Source organism: Pithys albifrons, chromosome 7, assembly GCF_047495875.1.
Source record: "Pithys albifrons albifrons isolate INPA30051 chromosome 7, PitAlb_v1, whole genome shotgun sequence".
NCBI lineage: Eukaryota > Metazoa > Chordata > Aves > Passeriformes > Thamnophilidae > Pithys > Pithys albifrons.
In genome coordinates, this window is record NC_092464.1 from 30,113,380 (window position 1) to 30,136,983 (window position 23,604).

Consider the following 23,604-nt stretch of genomic DNA (forward strand, 5'->3'; position numbering starts at 1 on the left):
ACTTTCATTTCTCATAGTTTCTGCTGGAGAATTACAACTTACTCTGTTCTCTAGCAGTAATTTTCTTCATCATTAACAAAGCAATCATTAACCTTTTATCATTTCTGAGAGGGATTAAAGTATCAGTTTGCTAATTTGCATGCTGCATGAATGTGCTGGAAAGTCAGTTATATCAGGATACTCATTTGGTTCCAATATAGGGGATCCATGATCTCTTAAGCATACTGGTATCTGTCTCCTGTCTGTGGCTGCTGATACTCTCCCAGGGTGCAGCCTGTGCTCACTGGTCATTCTGGAGAGACAGGTCTGGCCCAGGGCACTGCCCCAACACTGATGGACTGGTTTAACATTCTCTTTTATAACCACGTGGGTCACACAGTGCTGCAGCACACCTGTCATTTCTGGCTTCTAAACCTGTTAGCACTAAGGAAGCCAGTGGAAAGTGTGTATACAGATGGAAAATAATACATTTCCTCGCATATTTATTCCTCTATTTTGCCAAAGGCTTAAAGTCAGTGATGCCTGTTAGCATATCAAAGGTCTTCTTCAGCCTGTGACTTGTCTTCTGAGTTCTGTCCTTCTCTCCTGAGTTACCACAGACCCACAGGGCAGTCTAAGCTGGCAGGGATCTCTGGAGCTTATCTAGTCCAACCTTCCTGTTGAAAGCAGGTTGGAGATGAGGTTGTCTGGTGGCCTGTCTAGAGCAATCAAGTATTTCCAATGAGTGAGGCACCACAACAGGGAGAATGCAAGTGGGATTTGTGCTGTGGATTTTAGCACACTTACAAAATACTGAATCTTTTGACCTGAAGGGTCTTTTTCAGAGAAGGGGCAACACACCCCTGTGGCCGCAAATGCTATGTCTGGAACAGGGAACCAGCAGCACTTCTGCATTCCCAGACCCCAGAGTGGATGGTGACTCTACAGCATGAATCGAAGTTCCAGGCAGGCATCTCCTGCTTGGCAATTGTCATGAACTTAAACTTGTACACTCAAGCTATGGGAGGCCCCTGCATGTCACATGAGAAGGTCACTGTGTGTCCCAACAGGTGTTACAGACACAGTAAAGAAAACTGCCATGTAGCCTCCTTCTTCTAAAAAATTCCCTTTATTCTTCACAATCTACTAATCCTTGAAATTAAAACACAGGTACATTCCCTGCACAGGTGCATTTATGTATCTTCACTTGTACAGTTTTCAGAATATTAAACAAAAACTTTCAACATATTAAATAGTAAAAAAATTGATAGCATTTTCCCTCTGTTTTGAGGATGCTCCTTACTCCTCTCATTAGAAGAATATTGCCATGTTCAAAACACTAGTTATTCAGCCAACAATAAGACAGTCTCTAATTTTGGCATCCTTATGCAGCAAGTGATATTTTCAGTTGTGTTATTCCCACGGATTTCATGAGACACAGTAATAAATCTGAGCGAAAAGCATAGTTAAAGGAAGCTGTTTTCTAGATCTGGTTGAAAGCCAAAGTGAAATCTCAGCTGTATCAATGCACACATGAATTTTCCCATCTGTGACCAGGCTAAGCATGAACAATTATCAAGCATTTTTTACATTTATGAAATAATTCATAAGCAACATCTCAGTGTACTCTAAGGCATCTTTACCTGAAAACTGATTTAGAAACCATTAATCTTGTCAGACAAAATATTTTTAGTCATTCTGGTCTTCCCTTCATTAGACTTTGGACTGTTTCTGACCAAATAGTAAAATAATACTGTTAAACACACATTTTACCATCAGATTGAGACACCTGAAACAACAGTTGACTAAAATGGCCACAAAATAGACACTGTTATTGTGCTCTCACTAGCCAAAATATTTACAGTAATGTCATGAAAAGTTGAGAGTTCAGATGAATATCTTCAGAAGCTTAACTGCTACTGAATTCCTTCAGATAAAGCTTCACAAACTGGTAAAAAAGGCAATTTAACAGTTGGCTTCCCAGTGCTTTTAACTACAGATCTATGTACTTGCAGGAAAAAATATTTAAATTACCATTAAAACAAAATTTAGATTCTGAAAACATGAATAATCCAAATCAAATGCTTTCCATACTCATAGAGTTTCACTAGGCTTACTGTTGGTATATATACAGATGGATCGATGCAACTCTAGTTTTTAGCAGATAATAAATATCTATTTTGACAATTTACAACAGAATCTGGAGTATTTATACACAAAGTAGCCAGTATTTCATCTCATAATGAACGGAGATATTCTGTCTTTCAAAGGAAGTCTTGCATAAGCCATGCTCTAAGAACTCAGACATGGTCAGCATGAAAAATTCTTTAGTACACTTGAGAACTCTCAGTCCCTTCCTACCCTCTTCTTACTCCTCAGAACCTTGAAGTTTCTGAAGATCAATGTCAGCTAAGCTAGTCTCACTTTCAGGGTGCAGGGCCAGTGTCTCCATCTCTTTGGTGATTTCAGGTTCTTCTGTTTGGTCAGTAGGATTATTTGGATCCACTTCCTTTGTAGAATCTGGATCAGGATTTGATTGCTGTTCACTTGTAGAACTACTCTCTACTAATTGCATCTCATCTAAGCAAAAGAGAAATCACACAATTAATAAACACTGAACTCATTTGCAAGCAAACATTTTTATTACTTTAGCGTAATAAACACTAGGACACTTTGCATCAATTACAAGTAATTAATTTAACCAAACTGTGGAAAAAAGACCCAAACACTAAAGTTCTGCTTAAGTTGGTATAAGGTTACTCTAACTAACCCTACCCAAAGCTCTCATTAATTTATCTTCAATTTCGTCACACTTCTTTTCAATATACAGAGAGGAGCATAGTAGGACACTACAGTTATTTTCACTTTCAATTCAAACGTGCTTTATTGACACTAATCTTACTGTTAGCTTTTCAAAGAATGGCTGCAGGCTGGTTAAAGAGAGTGTAGGTGAGTTGGGTTTTTATAAAAAGGGCATGTGGGTCACTACGTAGGAAGCATTTTTGCATATAACAGACTTAATAAATAATTTGCAAATAAACAGTTGACCCCACAATGACCTTTGGTTGAAGTGAGTCATGCTAGAATTTATAACCTGATTACATGGAACGGAATCAGCTATTGCAACTTTACTTTTCATGCCATGTTTTCGGAGAAAAATTGTTAAGTGACTTTTTGCCCTGATTCTGCTAAGTAGGGTTTGTGTGGCAGCAATTCTGAAAAGAACAAGGGAAAGCCTAATTGGGGCCAGGAGTAGTTAAATCTTGGTTTCTTGTTCTTTGTTAGGATTGACAGTGAGACAAAAATTCTGTCACAGTTAGCCACAACCCTGGCAAAGCCCTGCCAAGGTCTTATGTGGCTGTGGAGCTAATGGCCTTAAGCACAGGCTGAAGCAGGGACTTCCTTAACACTCACCCTTGGACAGTGGAAACTCAAGCTCTTGGGTTTGCTTGTAGCTGCAGTTGTGGCATTTATTTTTTTATTTTTTAATTTCCTTATGAACAGTATTTGTAACGGGTATTGCTAACTTTCTGAAATAAAACTCTTGATCATATGAAGTGCTCTGACACAACACCCTTTATAGGTGACCTGAAGCTCAGACAAATTCAGTGGCTTCCTAATAATACATAATCTGATAGGGTCTATAGTGTACTGGCCATGTACCTGAAAAAGTTAATGAAGATTACTATGTAGATAGTGCAGTAGAAACATATCAAAAAATGTTAGCTTCCCTTTTTTGGAAGGGAGAGAGAAGAGCCATCCACCAGATCCCTCTGAAGAGGACAATACTTGGCCACAGACTCCTTCAGTAAATGTGACCCTGCAAGTGTGTGTGTGTCACCGGTGTGAGACATCACAGCTCACAGCTCATTATGTTTTGCTGTACTGGTATGCAGTATAATCAGGGATTTCTAGTATCCTTGCCTCCAACTTCCACAGTCATTCTGATCCCATGCAACAGTAGCTCTTGTAACAGAACCACTGAAGGAAGATGTTGAAAAATTCAATTATTACTAATTTATATCCTGATATAGTTTTTTGAGTAGTTGAAATGAACAATACTACATTGTCAGACAAGTGTGATTTGTCAGTGCACTTCCACAATCCTTAAACCAAGGGAATTTAAATTCAGTAACTTCTAAAAGAGAAAAAGTCATTTTTCCTATTATTTCACTTAAGAGAAACATTGCATCGGAGTAAGTTAAGGGACGGGGCAACAGAGTGTCTTTTCTGTTATGTAGTAATTATTTGCTTTTCGAAAGGAGAAAACCACCATGAACAGTTTAAAGACTAATGTTTGCTTCATATTCCAGTACACAACACAACTCAGTACTGTGATTATGAAGAGAAAGTACTAGAGGAAAATTAACATTCTATCAGCCTTTGCAACTGGAAGGAGTGAGCTGCTTCCTTATTATCCAACTTGTTCTAACATCTCCAACAAAAGATAGAGCAGCAGGAAACTTCTGCATGAGCTTGATTAAAGATCTGGATTTTGAAACAGTGAGGTGTAATTCCGAACACTTTAGCTGCAGAACGCTGTGCAACTGTAGCATTCAAAACCAGGTTTAGAACATAGCCAGTATATTTGTAAATTGAAAGACCAGAATCCCAACAAACGCAGGTTTGCTGTTATGGTACATCAAAGATTTTTCTCCCAACCTCAGCTGATAAAGACCTGTTAAATTGCTCTTTGTGGTGCAGTTAATGCAGAATTAGTTTCAGCAAGCAAACTACAGATCCTAACCTTTCTTTTGCTTCTTTTCTTGTTTCCTTTTCTCTTTGGCAGCTTCTAGTTCTTGCTTCTCATGAATTTCCTTCAGGGTCTTGCAGACTTTTTTGTGGGTAAACCAGTGTATTTTCTGGCAGTTCTGGTCGCAGTACATCACCTGAAAGTTACCAGAGTTATCAATTCATTTTCACATACTAAAAAAACCCCACAATATCCTTGCATTTCTTAGTGGGCCAAGTTAGATCTCCCTATGTACAGCACTTACAGGCATTTGTAAGCAATTTGTAAGGTCATATGGAGTGATTCTAACCTATATAAGAATCTGTAAAGAACAGCTGGTTGTTTTATTAACCCTAACCATACAGAAATTTTACTCTTTCTTCATTCTTAAGCACACACACTTGGAAAGCTAAGTACTCCTACTTGTGAATTTAAGGCCTTTTTCCCAGAAGTAGCTGGCTTGAACATTCTCAATGCAGACATACATGTCATTCCTCCTAAGTCTACACAGTAAATAGGGAAGCATTCAAGATTCTTAGCACCTCAATGGCACGATTTTTGGATTCTTACCATTTTACATACTGAACATCTTTTGTCTGCTCCCTTTCCCCCACAAGTTGTACAGAATTCAGCATCCACAAAACCCACTTGGCCAGTAATTGCTTGTGTAAGTACAGAAAAAGCTGTAGGGTCAGAGCCCTGAAAGACAAGACAAGAGGTGGTAATGAGATTAAAAACCAACACTGTTGCAAAGAGGGACACGAGGGAAAAACAAAATGACTGACGGAGGCTTTGGTCTCACTGAAGCTGCTGTAACAACAAGAACATAAAATTAAATCATAGAACATCAAATAACACACACAACATTCATATTGTTAGTTAAACTTCTGTATATGAAGTTAACTTAAGCCCTCAGCTTCTGTAGAATTTACTTTGTAAATTATTAATAATATATACATGAACTCGGTGTTCTTTACACACTGTCACCCACTTGTAGATCCTATGAAGCCGATTTTTGCAGGTCAGTCTCTGTGCTGGCACCACACAAATATGTTTCACTTGTCAGTGATACACTGTTGTGCTCAGTGCACTCCCATGCTACAGATCAAATGGTCAGAACCTGAAATCTTCAAAACAATTATTTGCCTATTACTATTTAGATGTTACTTGGACCATTCTTCACATGAAATGCAAGCAGTAGGATTTACTGTATTTTAATGGTAAACATAAATTAAGATTATTCTTTTGGGCAATGATGTAAACATGAAGAGATAAAAAAATGCCAAGTTGCTCCAGCTCTAAGTCAGTCCTTAAACTTTTAGACTACCATGGAACACGCACAATCATAACTCTTACAACAACACTGAGATGCCCAGACTGAATCCAAGTAATTATGCCCTGATAAAGGTCCAAAGGCTTCCGAATAGTGTCTCCTCCTTTCCAGTTCTGCATAATGGACAGAAATCCAATAGAATAAACCATTTTTTTAAAGGCAGAAAAGATTGCAAGCTCTTGTAAGAAAAAAGGGATAGGAAGGAAAATGTTTACTCTAAAGCAAGTGGTAGGTAATGCATCACAATGGCTTGTTTTCACACTGTGTGTGCCTGGCTTAGACAAACAGTAGAGATTGCATTAAACCTCAGGGTATTTTAGCAGACCTGGAGCCACTTAAAATGGAGGCTATTTCTAATTCCCTCAACATAATCCAAACACACTGCAAGATTGTTCCACTGCCCCAGCATTTGTGCATACAACATCTTACTCTCAGAGACCAGAAAGAACATGCTCAAAAAAAAGAATAGCAACGTTTGTGTAAAATTAATTATGAAGTAATAAACAGTACTATAATGAAGTGTATTAGCAAAGGCATATGAAGAAATCTGAAGATAGATTTGGTTTTGCTTGTAATTTTGATTTCCTAACTTAGATACACATTTTGCTATACGTTGTGTCATCCTGCCTCCCTCTGTGATAAAACGAGATTCACAGAACATTTTTTCTACCATCATATATTACCAACTTCTTGTGTACAGTGGAACTACTGAATGCATTAAATTTAGGAAATTATTCAATCTTAAATTGAATTTAGACATTGTGAAAAAACAGTGCAAGATAAGGTTCATTTGTGTCTAAATCTACAATTCCTAAAAGCAAACTGGAAAAACTGAACAGATGTCCCATAGCAAGAAAAAAAAGCTCTGAGACAAGAAACAAATTGCTTCAGTTTTCTTTAAAAGCTGAGGTGTTTAAGCATTCACTATGGGCACATACTAGTTGAAGTATTTTAAGAGCATTTTCTTCCAATATGTCAAATCAAATTCCAGTTAGCCAGAGTTCAGGGACATCAAAAACCTTCACATGGGAGAAGCTGAGAACAGAAGGATGGCTTAAACTGAATTTACTATGCAAGTTGCTTAGAAAGTATCTTCTTGGTAGGAAAAACTTACTATTTCAACAGGAGCAATACTTCTCACAAGCTGCTGGAGCAATGTTGCTTCACAGTAAGGAAACTTGCGGATACTTTCTCGAATCAGCTTCTCTTGATACACAGGGAAACCGTCTTTATCTCTCCCTTTTAAAAGACTAAATTTTTAAAAACCCAAGTAAAATAAGAAATCACATAGTAAATATTCTAGAACAAACATACAGCATGCTGTACTCTGTCCTCTTTCAAATTATACAGAAGAATTATAATTCAAAATAATATGGCAACTTCATATGTAGAAATGTTTAAAATGCAAATAAAATTATTTTTATTCTAATGTACCATCATTATGAAATATACAATAATTAAATGTATGCTTTCAAACCATGACTCATTAATTCAACCACACAGAGAAAAATAATCATCTACAGGTAGACTAGGATAGCCATCTGACTAAAATATCAAAATGCTCTGTGGTGCTTAAAAATAAGGATTTTAAGACCAAACAAGCACACACTACTTTAAAATATAAATTCTGCCTTATTTAACCTCTGTACCTATCTGGTTTGCTCCTGCTTTTTTACATGGATCATCGATGAACTATTTGATTTCAGTAGATGAAAGCTGACTTCTTAGTTTATTTCATTATCTGATAAGATTTCAGTAAAAATTCACAGAGGTCTATGGGAAATGAGATCCTTCTAAAGGCCAGGTCACTTAACTTTGATATTTAAGATCAGGCAGCTAGTTTTGTAACTGAGATTCTCAAGATCTGTCTACATGCTTTAAGAGTCCAAGTCTCTGGATCAAGAGTCTGTGGGATTTGCAGTTCTCAGTTGATTAAGTGTTTTGGAAAAGAAAATCTCACCCTGCATGACTGCTGGAGAGCAAGATGGCACAAGAAATGTTCCCAGATGACCCATATTGGACACTTAGAAATTCTTTGTTCAAGCCCATCACTCCCCTCTCCCTCCATCACATGTTGCTGCTTCACACTGTGTATACAAATGCCAAGCTCTAACCAGTTCCAGCAGAGTTGAAACTCTTGGAATGTTTTCTTTGTACCCAGAAAAGGACGTTGTCACTTCAGACAGAAAAAAGGGAGTTGGTGCCACCCTGAAGTAAATGAAGCTAGGATTATTTCAGCATTTATCTGGCATAGCCTTTGTCAAAGACAATCCAATCTATTATTGCAGCTGCCTTTTTTTCTGGTCTGTAAAGCTGGTGTGTTCATGTGCCTTCAGACCTCTCAGTAGAAATACATACCTTTTGATAAATCCATCTAGTTTATCCTCTCGCTCTTTTAAAAATGTAATACATTTCTGGAAGATGCAACTGATGTAGTGCATTTTCATAGCAAGTACTTCATTCATATCTTTCTGCTTCATACATTTCTCACAAATGAGATCCAGAACCTTGTAGCATTTCTGCAGGGCTTCTACTTCGGCCAACAGAGGGTTCTCTTTTACCAGCAACACGATCTAGGAGAGAGATTGAAGAAAATTTAATACAGGTATTTTTAAACTTGTGCATTAGCATTAATGCTTATACAGCTCACTGTAGCTAAATTTCAGTGGAGTTTCTAATATCCCGCTACTTCCTTCTTATGCAGTTTTCCCTTTCTTTTTTCAGGCATTATTTAGTATTATTATTCGGTTTACTGTAATTCACAGGAGGAAAACAGAGGAAACTGTATGCTCCACTCACTAAATGAGCTGCCTGTCTGTATGTACCACAGACACTTGGTTGGCAACTTCTGACAAATTCCGGACTTTGAATGGCAAGCCCAAGGAACTTGTATTTGAATTTAGGTGTATTAATGTCTCTGAACTACACTGGTGGAGCAAATCATAAACAACATTATTTTCACCAAATACCCTGGGAAGTAGAAATAAACATTCTCTTGCACATACTTTCAGAAACAGCAGCAGTGGTAGATGTTACTATGGCAAACCAGTGATGACAGTAGGAAGATACATGCTGAGAAAAGCATTGGGAGAACAACGAGATTTTGTTAAGAGAGGAAATTGTTCTGTATTTCCACTTCAAATGGGGCTAGATAAAAAAAGCCAAAAGAAAGCTATTTATGGTTATTGATGTAAAAAGTAAGAATCTCTCTACTTAAAGGTGTTAGCTCAAGATTCTTATGTGTACAAACACTGCAAGAGGGGGTTTTTAATCACATCTAAACACTGAGCCTGATTCTTCCTCATTTTCAGAAGCATCTGAATTAGTGTATAATGATTCTGATCTCAGCTGGACTCTCAGAAGAGCTGAATGCTGCCTGACACAAAACAATGGCTCCCATGCCAACAAACACATACAATTTACATATTACTCCACCTTAACAGGATGCATGTTGGTAGTAGTAATAATTTTATGCAGAGGCCCAGCTAATTTTACTGGCAGTTTTGGTTCTTTATCTAAGCCTTGAGGTTTAGTATAGTAGTCCAGCCTTTCACGTGGAAAGAAGTTGTTGATGACAGTCACACAGTCATGTTGTCCTAAAACACACAAGAACAAAAATCAGCAGTGAAATATAACAAAAAATCCAACCTAAAACCAAATCTAATAGAAGCAATACAAGTGAGAATTATCCACAAAGGAGCCTTGCATGTTATACTTTTGTACTGAAAACAGACAACCCTTGTCATTCTTTTGGGTGTAGATTTAATGTTCACTAAGTGTAATTTACTGACTCCCAGCAGGGAGTGCCCTTATGAAAATTCATTTTGAAAACTCTCTCCCCTTCCTGTGTCCTCTTTCCCTGGCAAGGCAAAACTAAGAGAACAGGTATTTCTACCCCAAGTTATGCTACATGAGTAGTATCATCCTGGTGTTAAAAATGTTTAAGGGAAGTTCCTCCACTTTGGACTTTTAAAAATTAATGACATTTGCATTGGACTTGCAAGTTGTCAGACCTGAACAGATAGTAGTGTTGTCCTCGTTACAGTGGCCGGGACCAGCTCATTACTGTGTGGGTGTAACCAAAACTGTGTCTTCTACACCCTCTACGTAATTTCTAACAAACTGTTTAACAATGGATCATTTTCAGCAACTGCCCAGGGCACACCTGACCCCTCAGGCTACAAGCTGGGTGTTAGAGATGGGGTCTTCACACCAATGGGCTGTGATAACTCACATCCAGGGAGGCATCAGCACCTTAACACTGACTGCTAATGGGCCATCAAAGATTCCACAAATATCCCATGACTCACAGAGTAAATCACCCATTGTGAAACTCCTCGCCCTGGGGGAGGTACTGGGCATTCCCACCTGAACCTGAGTATATATAATCCTGGGGTTTGGGACTTCTGGTACCACTTGTTGGATCCAGAGCGCAACCAGAACCTCGAGAGAGGTGCAACTGCCACTCTTGACCAGACTGAGACCATCATCCTCACCAACAGGTTTTTTTCCTTTCCTTTTACTTTGCACTCAGAGGGACCCCATGGGGCTCAGCACAAGGGCTAATTAACACCATTCTCTTTGTGCCCCATGGTGTTGGGTTATACCTGTTTTTTGTGGGTTAAAGCCAATTTTGCTTTGTATCATTGCATTTATTGTAATATTTTTATTAAATTGAAACTCTGACTTATAATCTCGTTTGCGTTGGGTTAGTTTCTCCTGCCAGTCTACCTTTAAACCACCACAAGTGTATTAACCTGAAGTGGGAGAAGTTATAAGAATAGAACATGCTTAAAATTTACTGAAAACAAAAGGACTGTGATGAAATCAACAAGATGAGAAAAGTTACACCCTTCTGTTTTTCTACATCTGACAATATGATGGATTACTTGGCTAAAGGGAAAGTAAAACTGAGCTTCTCTAGTTCAGGACCACATTCTTTAAAGTGATTGATTTGTCTTGGCACTAATCCTATAACCAGTAGAAGACACAGCCAATCAAATTCCAGCACTTAAAATCCTTCACTGTTTTAGAAGAGACAGTTCTGAGCTAATAGAGCACAGTGTAAGACAAATGACAGGGAAAGAAGTATTCTCACAGACAGACAGATGAATTAATGTTGATTGGACAGAGAATAAAAAAGAACAGTAATATATTCCAATGTTCAGACTTTTACAGAGTAGTGTACCTCAGTATGCCTGAAAGTATTTCTTCTTTCTTGGTGACGTGATGAGATTTTAAACAAGAATTCACCCAAATTATGTTGGAAATAATATTCCCCACTCACTAATATGCCCATACAGCATCACACTGGAAAAGACTCTCCAAATCTGAAGTAAAATTAATAGTAGTAAACTTGTCTGACACATCAAGTGAATAGTTAAGGTTTTGTTGCTCAGAGCTCAAGTGAACAATGTCAGCCTTTTCCTCTTTAAAGAACAGAATGAGACAAGATGGAAATTGAAACTTAATGCTAAACCACTATTCAAGGAAGTGAATCTAAATAGCAAGATAGGCTCTTGAATCCAGAACACCTAATGGTCTTGAAAGGGAGTTCTAATGCATTCAAACACCATGAGAAGGTTGTGTTTGAAAGAAAATACAGGTTCTCATATTTGGTTTTTGGGAAGGTTCTCTGGACAGCAACAGCTGTATCATTAAAATGACTCCAATTTTCTTCATAATATTTTATCAGTTTTCCTTGCTACAAGTAGAGAAAAAATGGAACATTAATCCAGGAATCTCCTACTACTGCCAAGGTGGGTAAAACAAGTAAAAAGAGTTTATAAAAACAAGAAAAAAGATAAGAAAAAGAAACAAGAACAGAAAAAAAAGCCTGTTGCATGTTTCATTGGGGATAACACTGCATACTGGAATGACAAATCTTTTATCTTGTTCTAGAGAAGTTTAGGTCAATAAGCACTGACTATTTCAGAATACCTTCCAAGACTTCTCCCTCTCCCAGATGCAGAGGGAGAAGGGCAGGCAGTGGCTCTCTGGCAGCACACAGCACACTAGTGGCAACGCTCAGATCAGAGTTACAGACTCCAAGCACTAAGGTCATTCCTTCCCACAAAGTAAACTCCACTTGGGCACTTCGTACTGCACTTCAGACACCTCTAATGTTACCAGCTCCCTCTTACTATTTCCAAAGTGGTAACACTGCAAAAACTTACACTCTTGAACAGCAGTATCTGTTCTCACAGGTAAGATCATCTGTGTTTTTATGAAACCAACCATGGAAATGAAACACAAATTGACTGTTACAGGATGAGATGTGTAAAGAAAAGCTCATCAAATGTGTCAGTTAAGAAGAGATAATTAAATAACCTTTCTTCAACAAAAAAGAATCAGGATATAACATTTTTCTTCTTTAGGAATTTAGGAAATGATAATAGATTTTCACCTTACCCACAAAAGCAGCCATCTGAGCTGCTGTTCTTCCCACAGAGTTGACAACATCAGTTTCTGCTCCAGCCTCTAACATCATCCAGGTGATTTCTTTATTTCCTGAATTTGCAGGGAAAATATGGTGAATGGGTGAGAACCAATCAGAACTTGGAATTCTTCATGCTTTAGAAAAACATGGACTGAATTTCTTAAAGACCAGGCATAAAACTGAGGGAAATAAACGTTCTTAATGTCATTATTTTAAAATTTGATTAAGAGAAAGGCACAGTGCTTATTTATGGTTCCAGAGGATGTAACTCTGCTCTGTGTAATGCACATTCAGCCTCCCATGGAGCTTATAGAGTTGTATGCAAGTAGCTACACTAGAGCTTGGTCCCTCTGGATAGCAGTATAGAAGCAAACTCTACTAATCTAGTTTGACAGTTCAACTACATTTGCTATTCTAAGAAGAAAAACAAATTCAGGATTATGATGCAGCAGGAGCACAGAGAAGAGAACGGATTGTTCCTTTCTCCATAGTGGGAACTGGGTGTTCAGACTGGGCTAAATACCAAGTAAAATGAAGCTAAAATTTGATAGGAAGATTAGATGACTTAATTGGTGCCCTTCATAGTCTAATAAGGACACTTGTCACCACTTGTGTTGGTACTGCTTTCAAAGGTATTCTTACTTTATCAGTTTTAGTGCAGATGCTAAGTACAGAAAAGTGAATATAAAAAGAGAGTGGTGGATGAAAACGAACATTTCTAGTTTAAAAACAAAGTCATTGCATCAGGAGTGCCCGTGTACCTTGTGTGCTCACAGGTAACAGACCTTAAAGTCAACATTCAGAAGAATTCACACCCAGAATGACAGGTTAACAGCTCAGCTGTGAGAAAATGGTAAAAGTCCAGCATTTTCCATAAAGTTGCAGTAATTTAACAACCTCTAAGTGTTTTTCTCATCTATTTGCAGCAGCTCTGACATTGCTCAATGCTACAGAACGTTGAAATTTCCCAAATCTTTTCACCAAAGTTTTAGCAGAAAAGCAATCTGATGATCCACTTAGAGTTCATATACACACATAAGCCTTTCTTTTTTATATACTTAAAGAATGCAGTTTAAACTTTACCTGCTAAGAAATCTTAATTTCCTAGAATATCCTTGTTGGGAAGACATTAAGTGGCCTAGTAAAGAAGATACTTAAAATAACCGATTATTCCCAAATCTAATCTTTTCCCCAGAAGGAACCATGTACTGTCTTTTTCCCACTCAAGGAAATAATTGGTCCTGTCATCAGGGAAGAAGAATAGGAAGAGGAAAGCTGCAAACCACCACTTGAGACAGCAGAAGATATATACAGCTATAAGCACTTCCATGAAAATTAAAAATAATGTAAGAGGAGAGGGAAACTAATTGTTGGAAAAAATGTTTTTAAAACTTACTAAATATATTTTTCAAAGCCCACAGGATAGTTGCAAAAATAATGTAGGAGAAAACAAAATTTGCAAAATGCTGGATTGATTTGAGAAGTTTCAGATATTACTAAAACTGTAATCCTAAAAAGGCAGTCTGGTGCAGCATCTTTTTCAATGTAACAGTGTAAGTAAACAGAATGTATCCCACTGCACAAGAAAACTGTCACAGGAAACTGAATTTTAGGATCTGTAACAAACAGGACAAAGTAAAGATAGACCAAATGTCTCAAAATGCTGAAAAAAAAAATCAACTTTTATGTTGTAAGCCTGAACAGTAACTCTCCTGTTCCACTGTCCTAATGATGCTACTGGTCTTGACATATTGCCATAGTTCATGTAAGTAACAGTAAACCTCAATAGTAAAAGCATGACAATATTGCCCTTTAAATTATTATTTATGGCAAATTGTACCCATTGATGTCACAAAAGTCAGTGACCTAAGTTAGTAAGCAGTTACCTGAGAGTCCCGCGAACATCAAGGCTGTGTATCCGTGCTCGTGCTCGTTGCAGTTCACGTCGGCGCCGTGTCGCAGGAGCAGCCTGCACATCTCCCCCTTGCCCTTGTAGGCTGCGTGCATCAGGGGGGTCATGCCGTGCTGGCCAAACAAAGGGGAAGCGAGCAGCATACAGAGAACAATGTTACATCTCTCGTCTTCATACCATTTATAATTTTTACTTGTACAGGCGTATTCACTATAACTACCAAAGCCTCACATAGTATTGAAAGTTACAAAAAGCCTCATAAAATCTTCATTAAGAAATCTTCATAAAAATATATGGTTACTAATAAGCAGCAGATTTTCCACTTCCATATCACTTTTCTGATTATGCTGTGCTATAGATTGGAAAACAGACCAGTGTTGAATAAATGAAAACCATTTACTGGCGATTTCTCATTGGCCTTTTTTGTAAGACATTTGTGTTAAAGACAACTAATGCTTCTGGTAGTGAGAAAAGCTTATTTTAGAAAACTTATTAGACTCCTACATTATTTCTTTTCTCCCTGCTGTTGCTTATACGTTAAGCAACAAGAAAATTAGAAATAGGCTCTTGTTTTAAAGATTACAAGATGTGCAGTTTGTGAAACCCATCTTGCTTATCTTTAGTCGGGATTACTGCTAACTGTGCCATCCTCCTGTCTCCCACTTCTCCACCCTTTTGGCATTGTGTCCACAAACAGCCAGAGCTCTGAAAGCCCTTGTGAAGATACACAGAGCTCACTAGAATTTAAGTACCACAGCTTCAAACCTTGCTGTTTGATCAACTGCCCCAGTACAAACCGGATTTGCTTCGGCACGGCAGGCACTGAGGTTTTACTGGAGCTGTGCTGGTGTAATTATAAATGAAAGCCTGGGCAAACCCTTGGGGAAATTTTCAGAACTGTGAGTGCAGGCTCTTTCCCTCTCCAAGGGCAGGGAGAAGCACATTTCTGTTTGAGAAAATTGCATGACATTCCATTTTTAGAATTTAATGTGCTTTTTCCAATATGCTGTTTATTTTCACTTAACATTGAGCCAGGATTCATGTTATCCGCCAAGACACAGTAATTGCCCAAGAACACTCTCCAAAACTGAATACACGGGAATGGACTTTAGTTTGTTCCGGAAGGAAATCAGACTGGCATTTTGTTCCTTTTTTAGCTTGTCAAAGCTGTGTGCATGAACACAGTCATGCACACATTACTCCAGCTCTGTAAAGGCATGGTAATGTGATACTTATTCTGAAATAATGTAATTGCCAAATTAAGCATTAATATATTACTTGTTTTGGTTTATAATAGCATAAAACCCAAATGAATTTACTTTTTCAGTATAATTTTCAAAAACTTTCTAAAGGTGAAGGAAATTGGGAAAGTTAATATAACAATTTTAAAGTATTATATTTTCATTATTCCCCATCCTGACTGAAAACAATAAAAAGTGATTACTTGATGTTTCATATTTTAGCAAGCCAAATATTTTGGTAAACTGCAATACAAACTGCCACTAAAGAAATAAAAGATCTGAAGAGATCACTTCACAAACATGAAAAAAAAAGGTTTTGCTAGGTTTTATTTGGGATGCCACAAGTGAAGACTTTTTGTCCTAATATACAAAATACGTTACATTGTATTACACTTCATTATGTTATGTCCCATAAAAATGGAAGTCACAGCACAGATTCGCCTCCTTTAGCAGCACAGAAAGGGACTGTTTTAAGGGGATATGAACACAATACAGTTTTGATGAGAGAAGGAACTTTTAAAGAACAATGAATTAAGTTTGGTTATATCTAATGTCACTTGTTTCAATTAAGATCTGAAGATTATAGGACTGGGTTTGGTTTTAATCATCTCTTCCTCACAGAATTTTTTTTTTAAATCCTTTGATTCAATTTTGGAAGTGTCAGGCTGTGGTGTGGATCAAATAAACATATCAAGCAAAAAGTATGTGGACAGTTAACAGAAAACTGTATTTAAAGTCACACTAATGTCAGATTTGCACATTCACAGCAAACAAAAAAGGGTCAGGCTAGACACAAGCTTATCTGGAAAAAGCTCAGTACCCTGTATTAGCCCTACAAAGAAACCGAAATGACTGCAAATATTTTTCTCATCCTGAATGTCAAAGACAGGTCCAGCAACAGTCTGTTTTCTCACAGATGATGCTGGTATTGTCAATACAACACACTTAAAAGACAAAACTAGCAGATGGTTTATTAAGTGTACAGATGAAACAAATTATTTATTGTTCCACTATGGAAAATCAGATGAAGAATTCTAACAGCTACTATGTAACATTCTTGTGACCAAAAATTCAGCCTTTCTCTTGAAAAGCATCCATCTTTCTCTTTTCCAGCTCATTTTCCAATGAGGAACCCAGCCTCACACTAATATGGAAAGAGTGTCTTATTTTATTCTTTAGATTCAGCCACCTATACCAGTTTTATTCAATTCCAAAAATTATAAACTAAATATAAAACTGTAGGTTTGGGTTTTTTTGAGACAGTATTTTGGGAAGTTACTAAAAAGGAAACAAACAGGATGCAAAAAGAACAGGTGCCACAAGGAAGACAGAAATACTTGTCTTCAAGTATGTCTTCAAAATCAGCTCTTTGGTACTGAATGCTGCTAGTCGAGATATATGACTTGACTTCCCAGTGGATGAAGGCCCTTTGGAATTTCATCCTTAAAGCTTTTGATTAAGAATACCCTGATCCATCTTAAACTTTCTGCAGGCAGGATTTGGAAGCTAGTCAACAGTCACATGCACAAATAATTTTAGCTACAGCTAAGTATGAACTAATTAGAATATGAAATACTGTTCAGTGTTTATCATAGCTATAGTTCTCCTTTACAGTCATCCAGCTCAACTGTTGGTTTCCCATGTGTCATGCATTAGATTCCTCTGATTATCTTTCAGTTCATCTGAAAGTGATGAAAAGCTAAAGTCTACATCAGTCAGCAATCTGAACTGAAACCAGATAATTCTTAATAGCTGTTGAATTTTCTTTGGATTGTGTATTTTGAATTACTATGTAAAAAACATCAAAAGACAATGCTCTCTTCAGTAAAGGCCCAGGATCTGGGTATTTTCTCCTGGCATAGGATGTTCACGCTGAAATAGCAAGAAAGATTAACTGCAGAACCCTCTGCTGAACATAATCAGTACAACTAAAGCTAGACATGTCTCAGGCATTAATAAGAAGGCTCCTGCTGTAATTCTGGGGAAGTATTTGGTTCTGTAATTAGCATATAGAAGGATACTGTTTCTAAAAGATGTATTACAGAACTGAACAGCTGAATTACCAAACTAGAGGGAAAAAAAGTAAAGTGGCTAAAGCCAGGTGATAGTTCTGTATATAAGAAGATTATGTACAACCTTATAATTATTTTAAATACAGAAAAATTGTGAAGCCTTTTCAGGTCAAGTCTTTCTGCTTGATCTGCAGAAAATATAGCACTGTAGTACTAAAACCTTAACTACCAACATGACCATGTGCTTCCTCTGGCCTGCCTTTCTGTGTGTAATAATCTGAAATATCTTAGCCATGCTGCAAACAGAGGGAGTTAAGTCAGCAAATTGCCAACATGAAGTCACAGCACTATTTACAAACTCTGCCCTCTCAGGGGAAAGAAAAGTCCTGAACACTTTCTTCTATACTAAGTTTCCATATTAGGAACCACTCCATCTAAAAGAGATCAAAAAATGCCTAAGTGGTGTACATTTAAATGAAATATACTTGCGTTTATTTTGTATCCTTTTCCATGGCCCATACATTTGTCCTAATGTTTTAGGATACCTGAGCTTAAACGTCCCTGAAGTTTCTAAGTTGTGAAGCTGTTAAAGACTAGTTTTGTGATAGAGCTATTATATTTCTTTGTTTACATAGAGTGATAAAGCCTAAACACCTTTCCTTTCATCTACCTAAATCCACAAAGCAACAACAACAGAAAAATATATTTGGTCAGAAAGGGTGCTGAGAAAAAGCAGGACTGTATCTGCTGGATATCTCCAGCCTTCTGGAAGTTGGGCATCTGTGCAACTCATTTGAATAAAGTGATCTTATTCTGCTTTCAAGTGAGCTACTGCTGCCAGCAAAGCTCTGCAGATGGCAGGAGGTGAAGGGTGAGTGAGTCTTGGCACAAGGGCAGAAAAAGTGAGCAGACTTAACAGTAACTTTTTGGTTTTAAATACACATACCAACAGCAGAAGCAATGCTGAAATACTGTTTCCAGCTCATGACTACATTTTTGAAGTAAGAAGCTGAAACAAATGGAAAGGATTTGGAAAAGAGCCACAACTATAGCTCAATTTGTGCAGAAACATATCTTTAGGCAAGATACTTAAGAGGTTAGTGCATGTGTAAGATGTTAAAATGTGACTTGATCCTTGTCTAGAGGTACATAGAGAAAAGACAGCTGATTGTCAGGAGTTTTTAATCTAGAATAAAGCAGATCCCAGGAGTTAGAATATATGGTCAAACCGAAAATGAAAGAAACAGCTTGTGTGTTTGGTTTTTTAACATTAGGAAGTGCAACATGTAACATCCTGCTTCTGGGTGTGCTGTGAATTTCTCAGTCTGTGGAAATTATTAAATTGTGATGCGTTCTTTTTGTACCACAACTAGAAGACAGAATTACATTAAAGCTGTGCTCGTTCTGTGGATTCTCTCACGCAGAAAGGACTTTCAGGATGAAAATGAGTTCCCAAATAAATTGTGCTCCCATTTCAATTCCTAAGCATTCCATTTTGAGAGCTGTTTCCTTATTTCTTAACATTAGTAAAATAATAATAATAATGTGAATTTCAGGATAAACAACTATGGCAAGAGAGAAAAACAAGTAAGACCTGATGCACTGAGAGCATTCTCCAGTTGTGGTGACACTGAATAACAGATGAAGGTAACGTTTCACTGGGATTTCATACACTCTTACTTTTGTATAGGTATTTGAGTAACACATTGGAGCAAAAATGGTTTATAATAGAAAAATTCTAGTGGATGACTGATGGACTTAAGAATCCTAAACAAATCTGAGCTCTTTCCTGTTCAATATGTGTGATTACAGACCACTTTGGGGGATAAAAAAAAAGTCCATTGCATAAATTTTTTAAGTCTTATGTGCCTTTTTTGTATCTAGTCAGATGTGAGCATTAGGCAAGCATTGCTAATACTATTTCTTCTTTAACAATAACTTCGGGCATAACTCAGTTATGGTTTCTATTAATAAACTACATCCTCTTGACAGTAATCCTGTATGTTGCATTAACACTGCATCATGGGTGCAGTCAGCAATTCTACTACAGGAAAATCTTTTAATGACCTTACAATAAAGAACATGTGCAAACATATTGTATCTTGGGTTCCTAAAGTTCACTGTAAAGCTTAGCATGATGAGTTTGTCAGAAGCTTATTGCAATTCATGCAATAGAAATTAAGGTTTAAATACTTAACAGTTACTTAGAAGCATTCAGAAAATGGATCTATTGGCAGCACAAAAAAGGCTAACAATATTCCAGGAAGTTATCTGGTAGATGAAGGGGTAATTTTCCTCCATTCAGCACTCAGGGGACCACAACTGTAATACTCTGTCCAATCTTGGGCCTACCAGCACAACAAAGATGTGTATTAACAGCAGCAAATTCAGCTGGACACCACCAACACGTGGTGGGAACTTGAGCGCTCGTGTGGTGAGGAGAGGCTGAGAGAGACAGACTCACTCAGCCTGGAGCAGAGATGGCTTTGGGGGGCCCCCAGGGCACCCTTCCAGAGCCAGCATAGAGGTCACTGAGAAGACAAACCCTTCAGTGATGGTGGCAAGGGGGGCAAGAGACACCGAGGCTAAGCTGAGGTTCAAACTAAGGGAGAAACACAATTTCACCAGAAGCACAGTAAGGCAGTGGAACAAGTTGCCCAGAAATATTGTGCAATCTCCAGCTTTGGAGGCTTACCAGGCCAGACAGGACAAAGCTCAAAGCAACCTCATCTGACCTTGGAGCTGAAACTGCTCTGACCCAGAGGCTGGACTAGAGACTTTCTGAGGTCCCTTCTTGCATGAATTTCCCAGTGATCCTATGAAATTATAAAATTGCCAAAAATCCCACAAACTGACATTTAAATTAATAAATTACTCATGGATTTAACATGCACGGTGGGGAATTACAGTTTTGCTTCCATGTTACACTTCATATTAATGCTGCACACTTTAGAAAGACATTGTAAAAAGAAAAAGAAGAGGAAACATAAGACCATCCCACCAGGCTCCTTTCTCTACTAACTTAATCTCATCATCAGGTTGCACTTAAGGATTTTATCTTCTACATATCTATCTCATCTGCCTCTGCAATAGACTGTGTTTTCCACTTCTGATTGAGCCACTCACCCTCCAAGTACGTTTACGATTTGGCAAAGACAGGACTTTGAGTGATGAGACCCAAGCACAAGAAGGGACAGGTATTCTTTATCCCCACTCTCTGCTGCAAAGGGACTACAGAAGCCAGGGAGCACCCCTATGTGTCTTGCTGCAGTGTTTACCTTACCTTACAGACACCAAAATTCATGCTGGAAACTCAGAGAAAACACAAACAGTGTAGTAATTTACATAACATTAATCTTTAACCTTTCTTAAAAAACACCCAGTAAGAACTCTTCAAAGGCTCATTATTCAGCTGCAGGCTGGCAGTATCTTCAGAACAACTCTGACTTCCAGCAATGTTATTTAACAACAGTAAGGCCTTCAGACCTAGTATATTGCTTGATAAACTCAGCATAATGCTTGTAGTTTTGCTGTACCTCATCCAAGCAGTTGACACGGACATTCTTGCTGCCCAGGAGCCTTCCAGCCTCCTCAGTGTTTCCTTTAATAATAATAAAAAAAAAGACACAGAGAGGTGAAAGTAGAGTGAGAAAAAGAATAAACTGAGAATCAAGAGGAAAATGATTATTTCCATTCCTCATTACAATCAAAATCTTTGCAGATTAACTACTTGGGATGTAGATCAACTACCAATAAATCAAGTACACTTAGTGAAGAAGCTCAGGAATGAACAGGGTTCTGCTCTAGAAGTTAAAAGCCAAGAAGTCACAACATTAACAAGCAAGTCAGAGAGCATGCACTAGAAGTAAACATCCATTTTTTGTGAAGTAGCTGATCTACACACACATGAGAACAGGACACTAATGCATATCTTCATAAAGAGCACCGCAACAATTCTGAATGAGCACAATGATGCTGAGCATTTTAATACACTTTGACTTCTTTTGGAGCATCTTATGTCTAAAAGAGCTCAGATCTCACAAGTTGTCTAGAGCTACAAGCTGGAGCCAGGCTGCTCACAGTGGCGCATGCAAGGAGGCCAAGAGTTGAAAGAAAAGGAAGCTTTAGACTGAATATAGGCAAAAACTTTTTCACTATGAGCCCAGTAAAGCAAAACAGGTTGCCCAGAGACATTTTGCAGCCTCCATCCTTGCAGGTTTTCAAGGCCTGATAGGATAACACCCTGAGTAATCTCATTTGACCTCACAGCTAATGTGTTTTGAGCAGGAGGTTGGCCTAGAGAACTCCTGAGGTTCCTTCGGACCTGAATCATTCTGAGACCGTATCATAAGTGATCAGGTAAGTTAGACAGAAGTGTCTGCAAGACAAAGGCCTGAAACTGATTAAAGTGGGTCAATCAGACTGATTTTGATTCACAATAAATTCATTGCTGACTGTCCTATCCCTGTGTCTCTGACACAGAGAAACATTTTTACGTAACTGAGAATGAAGTCCCAAAACTATAAATAAAATTTCTTGTGGGTTCAATTTGCCTGAAAACTACATATAGGAATGCATGAGATAAACCAAGTGGTTTTAGTTTACCTCCAACTAATGACCACCAGTCGCTATTTTCCAAATGTCATTTGGAGTATAACTATTTAGACAGGGCTGTGGAATTCATGTTGGTGGACCAGGAAACCCAAATGTTACAGAAAGCGTGACAGAAAGCCCTCCAGCAATAAGCATGTGTGTGGTGAAAACACGACACTTGTGTGAAATGCAAAATCAGAGTCACAGAATGGGTCAGTTTGGAAGGGACCACATCTCAAGCAGGGTCATCAAAGAGCACATTGCACAGGATTGCATCCACACAGTTCTGGAATGTCACCAGTGAGGGAGACTTCACAACCTCTTCGGGCAATCTGTTCCAGTGCTTGGTCACCCACACAGCAAAATTCTTCCGCACATTTAGGTGGAACTTGCTGTGCATCAGTTTCTGCCTGTTGCCTTTTGTCCTACTGCTTGGCACCATTGAGAAGAGCCTGGCTCGATCCTCTTCACACCTTCCCTTCAGATTTTAAGACACTGAGGAGGTCTCCTCTCCTCTCTCTAAGAGGACGGTAGTAAAATAGTACAAGGCATAATAAAATAAGACCGTATAAGGGATAAGACGTGCACAACACCCTGGACAAGCCCAAGTTCTGTTAACTTAAGAACTGACTGCCAGGACAGCCTGCTCTAGGAATCGGACTGGATTACCCCCAAGAAAACTTTTTTTTTCTTCTTTTTGGCAGAGCACGCGAACATCAATCATTAGGCAAATGTCAACAGACATTACTAATGAGATGTAAGCTTTCCTTGGCGGAGTCAGACTCGCCCAGCTGAGCTTCCCACGACCCACTGCACCGTGCCCTCCCCTGCGTTCGCGGGTGGCCCGGGCTGCCCGAGGGCGGCGGGCCAAGGAGCAGTCCCGGGCCCGGCGCGGAGCGGCCCGCGCGGTAACGGCGTCTCTCGCGCCGCCGCCGCAGGAGCCCTGCATGGCACGGCCGGAGCTGCGGCCCAGGACCGCGAGTGGCGAGGGCCAGGTGGGCTCACCGGTGGCGATCACTGCCAGCAAGTCCTTCTCCTCCGGGTTCAGGTCGCCCTTCCTGGGGGGAGCCATCGCGCCCCCGCGCACGGTAAGCGGGCCGGGCCCGGGACTAGCCGGCAGCGACCCCGCCCCGCTCCTGGCGGTACCTTCCGCCCGCAACTCCGCCCTGCCGGGGCCGGCCGCGGGGCGAACCATCCCTGCCCAGCCGGGGGGGGCACTGCGTGCCGGCCGCTCCCTTGCGCCGGCCTCCCGTCCCGGCGCTGCCGGAGAGAAGGAGCCTGTCTGATCTTGTCCCGTTCTTTGCAAGTTGTGAAACGCGTTCTGCTCTTCTTTTGTCTCCCCTTTGAGACTTCTCTGTGGCTT

The 23,604-nt window shown here is 39.0% G+C and overlaps 2 protein-coding genes across 2 annotated transcripts in view; one reads left to right on the top strand and one right to left on the bottom strand.

Annotated features, from left to right (window-relative positions):
- Positions 1-1,085: 1,085 nt before the first annotated feature.
- On the bottom strand, positions 1,086-23,392 carry ANKMY2 (ankyrin repeat and MYND domain containing 2). The gene is made up of 10 exons (XM_071560843.1): positions 23,247-23,392; positions 21,185-21,249; positions 14,370-14,508; positions 12,456-12,554; positions 9,480-9,640; positions 8,403-8,617; positions 7,159-7,294; positions 5,282-5,410; positions 4,727-4,868; positions 1,086-2,559 (listed from the first exon to the last, which is right to left on the bottom strand). The coding sequence occupies exons 1-10, from the start codon at positions 23,311-23,313 to the stop codon at positions 2,348-2,350; spliced, it is 1,365 nt and encodes a 454-aa protein (XP_071416944.1). The 5' UTR covers positions 23,314-23,392; the 3' UTR covers positions 1,086-2,347.
- BZW2 (basic leucine zipper and W2 domains 2) overlaps positions 23,311-23,604 on the top strand; it is a 55,818-nt gene continuing 55,524 nt past the window's right edge. The window contains exon 1 of the mRNA XM_071560844.1: positions 23,311-23,329. The gene's annotated coding sequence lies outside the window, so the exon portion shown is untranslated. The remainder of the gene's footprint in view (positions 23,330-23,604) is intronic.